At 30.7% G+C, this 6,000-nt stretch overlaps 1 protein-coding gene across 1 annotated transcript in view; it reads right to left on the reverse strand.

The window, feature by feature from the left end:
- The window catches only part of LOC111709961 (neural cell adhesion molecule 1), a 78,923-nt gene that overhangs the window by 36,160 nt on the left and 36,763 nt on the right, over positions 1 to 6,000 (reverse strand). The window contains exons 12-15 of the mRNA XM_023483945.1: positions 4,044 to 4,106; positions 2,933 to 3,042; positions 1,101 to 1,138; positions 240 to 324 (exon numbers count right to left, since the gene is read on the reverse strand). Coding sequence (XP_023339713.1) covers positions 240 to 324; positions 1,101 to 1,138; positions 2,933 to 3,042; positions 4,044 to 4,106 — 296 coding nt within the window. The remainder of the gene's footprint in view (positions 1 to 239; positions 325 to 1,100; positions 1,139 to 2,932; positions 3,043 to 4,043; positions 4,107 to 6,000) is intronic.

Genomic DNA, 6,000 nt, shown 5'->3' on the forward strand with positions numbered 1-6,000 from the left:
ATAAGAAGTTAGGTTTTATTTGTTCCCAAAATATGTAGGCAGGGATTTAAAAATAAAAACATACCCTTAGATATAAAAACAGTTAATTAAAATAGTTTGCTTACAAAGAAATATTTCCCAAACATTTTCGATATTTTTATTTTGACGTTTTTGCAATTTCTCTCTACCCTTGCACAAAAATATAAATATGAAAAAAAATTTCAAAAAAAACATGTGACACAAAAATATAAATATTTTACCATGAGATTTCCAGCTGAAATTACTCTTTGCTTCTCTTTCCACATTAGCACGTAGTTGCCTAGCCCAGCTACTTCGCAGGTCAACCTACAGTGATTATCATTGAAATGGGAGTGGGAGGAGGGGGCCCAGGGGTGGAGGAAGCCTTTTTATTTTTACTTCAAAGTCGACTCTATACCAGTTTCTTGAAGTAGTTTTTAAATTTTTCAAGAAATCCAAAAAGCTATCTGGACTTTGCAGGGTTTCAGCAATTGAGAAAACAATAAGACAAATTAGATCGAAAAAATAATATGGGTCGATGTTTTTAATTGCTTGCATCGTCCTGAACATCTTTACATTTTGGATCGTCTTCTCAACATATTTCATGATCTTTTTTTCAAAATATTTCACAACCTTTCAACATGTTTTAAATATCATTCTTCAAAGATACTTTTAGTCGTTTTTTTCAAGAAAGTTTTTGAACCGTCCTCCCACCATATTTTTATAATCGATAGTTCAACATATTTTCCTAATTGACCTTTCAACATTATTCGATAGTCGTCCTTTCAACATATTTTCCTACCTATCTCACTTCATATTTTCCTAATATACCTTTCAACATATTTTCCTACCTATCTCACTTCATATTTTCCTAATATACCTTTCAACATATTGTCCTACCTATCTTACTTCATATTTTCCTAATATACAACATATTTTTCGTCTTTTCAATGTACATTCCTAACCTACTATTCAACATATTTTCCTAGTTTTTCCATAATCATTCTTTAAACAATTTTTTTTCTTTTGTGAACATTTTTTAACATTTTTCTACATGACTAGTTTTTTCATGACATAATTTTATAACTCATATGTTGTATTACCTTGCTGTATCGCCTCTTTCCACTCGAATGTTTCCATCCTTAACAAATTTATTAATACATTTTATTTTTCAAATTAGTTTACAGAATTTTAGTTCAGATTAATCTAATGCACATGAATAGCTACATATTATGAAAAAATCTAAATTTGATTTTATCCCAGGAACAGAGAGAAAAATTAAGACTGTTTTTCTCTGAAATAGTGTTAAATTCTGACAATTTACTTCTTTATCTCTGCTGTCTAAAGTCGCAAGCCACTCTTCTAGGGAATCCACTTTTGGAAATTATCAATTTTCAGAGAGACAAAAAAGAATATTTTGTTATCAATTTTGAAGGGGAGGGAGTGATTTGAACATAGATTTTTGTAAAGTATTACTTTCTATAAATATATTTTCTTTGAGCTTTGGAGGTAGTAAATGGAGTTTTTAAATTATCTTTGTAATGTACATACCATCTTTTACATAAAATCATTAATTTACTAAATAGTTTATATTTCTGTTGATTTTGTAAATCTATATTATTTACGGAGAGGCAAGAGTGTGGTTTAATTGAAAGTTCTTTAATATAAAACCCAAAAAAAAGTCCAGGATGTGGTGCATAATGCATATAATAAATTCTACTATGTAACAGGAAGACGACCATATTTTTATGCAAAGTGTAGTACTGAATTCTACTATGTAACAGGAAGACGACCATATATTTATGCAAAGTGTAGTACTGAATTTATCTTTTAATTCGATATTGTATAACATGGTCAACATAATTTTGGAACCCCCTTTATTTATAATGGAACACGGGGAAATAAATAGCAAGAAGGAAGAAGACATGAGTACGAGTAACAGGAGCACTAAATACATATATATTTGAAAATTTTGAAGAATGAATTTCGAGAAACTTCAAGAAGTACGAAGGTATTAAATACATAAGTATATATTTGAAGATGATAGTTGAAGAATGCATATTGAGAAACATAAAGAAGTATAAAGGTATTAAATATACACACATTTGAAGATGATTGTGAAAGGATGAATATTGAGAAACATGAAGAAGCATGAGGCATGAAATAAATATATTCATTAGATTAAGGATGAAGGGTGAAGGATGAGAAATTTAAAGAAGGTATGAACTTTATAACTTCATAGGATAAGGTTTGAAGGGGGAAGTTGAGGGACATAAAGAAACATGAAAATGAGCCATGAAATTATGAATATAAGAATAAGATGATAAGGGCAAAGGTGAAGAAACACAAAAAAGCATGAAGCCATGCATTTTATACATTTATAAGATGAAGGTTTGCAAAGGGCATTAAAGTTGAATGACTAGGTTTTGTATGATTTAACTTTAATTGGATTGTATTGTTCAGATAGTTAATCCTATAGAGAGGATTAACTAAAACCGAATAAGTTTTAGGTTTAATGTAAAAGGGTTGGAGTTAGATAAATGAGAAGGTTATTTTTCAAAATTCAATCCAAGCATTGCCACTCATTTTAGATTCAAGCGTTAAATGGATGTTGACGAAATTTCAAGTGACCCTCCACTCTCTAGTTAAAAAAGTGGCATGCTTCATTCACAACGATACCCTTTAAACCTCTATCTGATAATCAACGGTGAAGAAATCCGTGTTTTCTTGCTACTGAAGTGAAATGGAATCGAAGATTAATGTGCTCTACAAATTGAGGATCAATTGAATTCACGTCTACGGTATCTAGTACATTCTTCAACTCCCCACAAAGATAAATTAAAAATTATTTCAAAAACTTTCCTAAATCGTCCGACAATATTTTTAGCAGTTCCCCTTTAATTAAAGTTCAAACGTTAAACCTTATTTACTATACCTGAGTCATTATCTCTGGGAGCTGTGAATCTCGTTCTACGCGCTGTCCATCAGGACGTATGGAACCCTGTCTATCAATACGGGGGGAATCCTGTTTTCTTCTTGACTGGTCTACCAATATAATTATCGATAAACTTTCTTTTACAGAAAACAAAGAGAAAATGTAAACATATTTTTTTCGTTGCAAATTGATCATTTCATTTGAAAATCAGATGAGAATCAGATAAAACATGTTTTTAATTTAGAAAAGATTTGATTACATTTGTTGATCCTTTCAAAATGCATGTTATATTTAATTTTATTATGATTTATTTAATTTTATATATTTCAAAATACTGTATAATATATATTGGTTTGAGGTGTGCAATATGAGGTGTGCTTTATTATGTACAATACATTGTAAAAAGTACATTGCATACAAAAATTAACAATTCAGGAAGGAATTATTAAGATTCTGTATTATTTCAACAATTCAAAATCAAGTGAAGAAAACTAAACTCACCCTGAAAGACAACAATGTGTTTTTAAAAGCTATTGGCAGGTTTTTAACAGCGGAAAGAAGAGGAAGACAATTACTAACATTTGCTTCATTCATATATACAATTATAAATAGGGAAGTTAATATTCATATATACAATTATACATAGAGAAGTTAATATTCATATATACAATTATACATAGAGAAGTTAATCTAAACTCAATGCTCTCATTAACTAATCAGTAATCGTAACTTAAGATCTGTGCAACAGGAAGACGACTGTTAAACTCAATTTATGATTTAAAATAATTCATGACTTGTGCAGTGTACAAATTACAAACAAAGACCCAATTCACTTCATAATTTTATTTTCGAAATGCATAAGAATGCTTTAATGTTCCTTTCCCACTGTTTTACTGTCTCACTATATCTTTGACACATTTCGTTGAATAGTTTGTTCAAGTGAACCTCCTTTTATAGATTGGTATGTCCTGTTAACTTTTGTCTGATAATATCGTTGGAACATGCCAACCTACAATTTGTGGGACACTTGAAAATTAATTATTTTTGTAGATTCATAACATTTGGTAACTGATGAATTTACTTTTTATTAATTTCTAAATGAAAGGTTAACCTTTTATCTCGTGAAGTTTAGGTTCCTCTCTGTTGTAAGATATTTGAGAGTCAAGACTAAGACCTAAACAAATAAAAATATGAAGAAAAGGTCGAGTAGAAACAAATAAATATACTACACAGCACGAGTAAGAACAGATGAAATACAAATGAACTAAAACTAATCATCTAATGATGAGTCGTTTTCAGACTGCTGAAAAGGATTCTTTAGTAGGCGCTAGCCGACTAAAATTCAACATGAATTCTAACCGATTTAATATATTGTAGTCAATTTACAAAACATTCCGTTTTATCTTTTGTGGAACGAGTAAAAAGAATAATATTTTGTGTGTTTTATTATTTTGTGATAAAAATAAAATAATAATAAAAATCAATATTCGCTGTAGGAGCTGCTGCTGTTAGACCAGCCGCAGGAACTAGAAAATTTTGGAAGTTTTTTATTCATAATTTTTTCAATGGAAAATTTTGCGATGAACAATAATCAATCATGCATTTTAAAATGTTGCGGCTAAAACTGAGTTTTGAGACTGACAAGAAATTGTATACAAACATGTGTTGTTTGGCTAAATATTCAATACAAGCTGTGTATTCATATACACATTCAAGAATAATTGATATAACTCTAAAAAGTGCAGTCCTACGATAGAACTGAACTGCATTGAGGGGACGTATATTGAAATAAATCGTGCATAATGTTTACATTGTACTTGTACAATGTACCAGTGTCCAAATTCTGTGAATGCACAATGAACGTTCTCATTTTCGGCTTCGGCTTTCATTGCGTATTACAGAATTTGGCGTATTCAAGAATACAACTTTATACCCGGCCTTGGACCACCCTTGCATTATCTCATATATTTTATCCTTTCTTTCCCAGCCTCCTTAATCCTTACCCAAATATAAACTGTGTAGTCAGCTGCCAAGAAATATAAACTGAAGGATTAAAAATTTGAAAAATATAAAAATATTAGAATCAGTGGAATTCACTTAATTGTCTTAATCTCCCCAACTATAATTTAACCAACATCTATTAAATGATGATAGTTACAATCTCTTCAAATACAGTGAAGGTTAAAACTGATCATGATAACTTAAAAAAAAAAATTAATTGTACAGAGAGGGATGTTATTTTACCTAATTATCCCAAGGGAAATGTAGAAATCCAGCATCAATTAAAAATATCTTATAGGTAGTTTATGTAAATTACCTTAACACATGTCAAGGAGGGGGCGCGCGCAAGCCTAAAATGCCCCCTCCTTTATGGCTGTGAACATGACGACATATTTCTTCCAATAATTGAGAATGGCGTATGCACTAAGCGATAAAAAATAATGAATGGTAAGCACCGTTTTCTTTATTTAACAATATTAACCATTATAAACACGCAATATGAGACATGAATGACAACGTATTTACAAATGGTTTCAGGTTTCTTACTATATAAGCCTAAAATTAGTTTTCTCAGTTCCTGTAAAATCTAACGCCGATATTTCGCTTTTTTGTCAAAATTTTGTTGAACTATTAAATCGAAATTTGTTTATTTGCCCACTTCTAATCCTCCTAGCTGTCTAGAACCCCTGTACCTCCCCCCCCCTCTTCTAATCCTCCTAGCTGTCTAGAATCCCTGTACCTCCCCCCCCCTCTTCTTCTAATCCTCCTAGCTGTCTAGAACCCCTGTACCTCCCCCTCCCCTCTTCGAGAGAGAGCGAAAAATAAATATTTTAGCATACAAAGTAGCTAAAAAACGGAAGTTTGAAGTTTGTCACTTTGCATTGGCCATGGGTTTAGTTGGTTATTTGATTATCTTTGTTTTTTTTATGCATGGTTGGATGCATGTAAAATATGGTTCTTGTTGTAGATATGCAGAACATGTAATACAAACAAGCAATGTTTGTTGTATGTATAATGTATAATATATATGTATAATATCCAAATTTATTGTTTATATAATTTTATTA

The sequence above is a fragment of the Eurytemora carolleeae genome, unplaced genomic scaffold (genome assembly GCF_000591075.1).
Source record: "Eurytemora carolleeae unplaced genomic scaffold, Eaff_2.0 scaffold1019, whole genome shotgun sequence".
NCBI lineage: Eukaryota > Metazoa > Arthropoda > Copepoda > Calanoida > Temoridae > Eurytemora > Eurytemora carolleeae.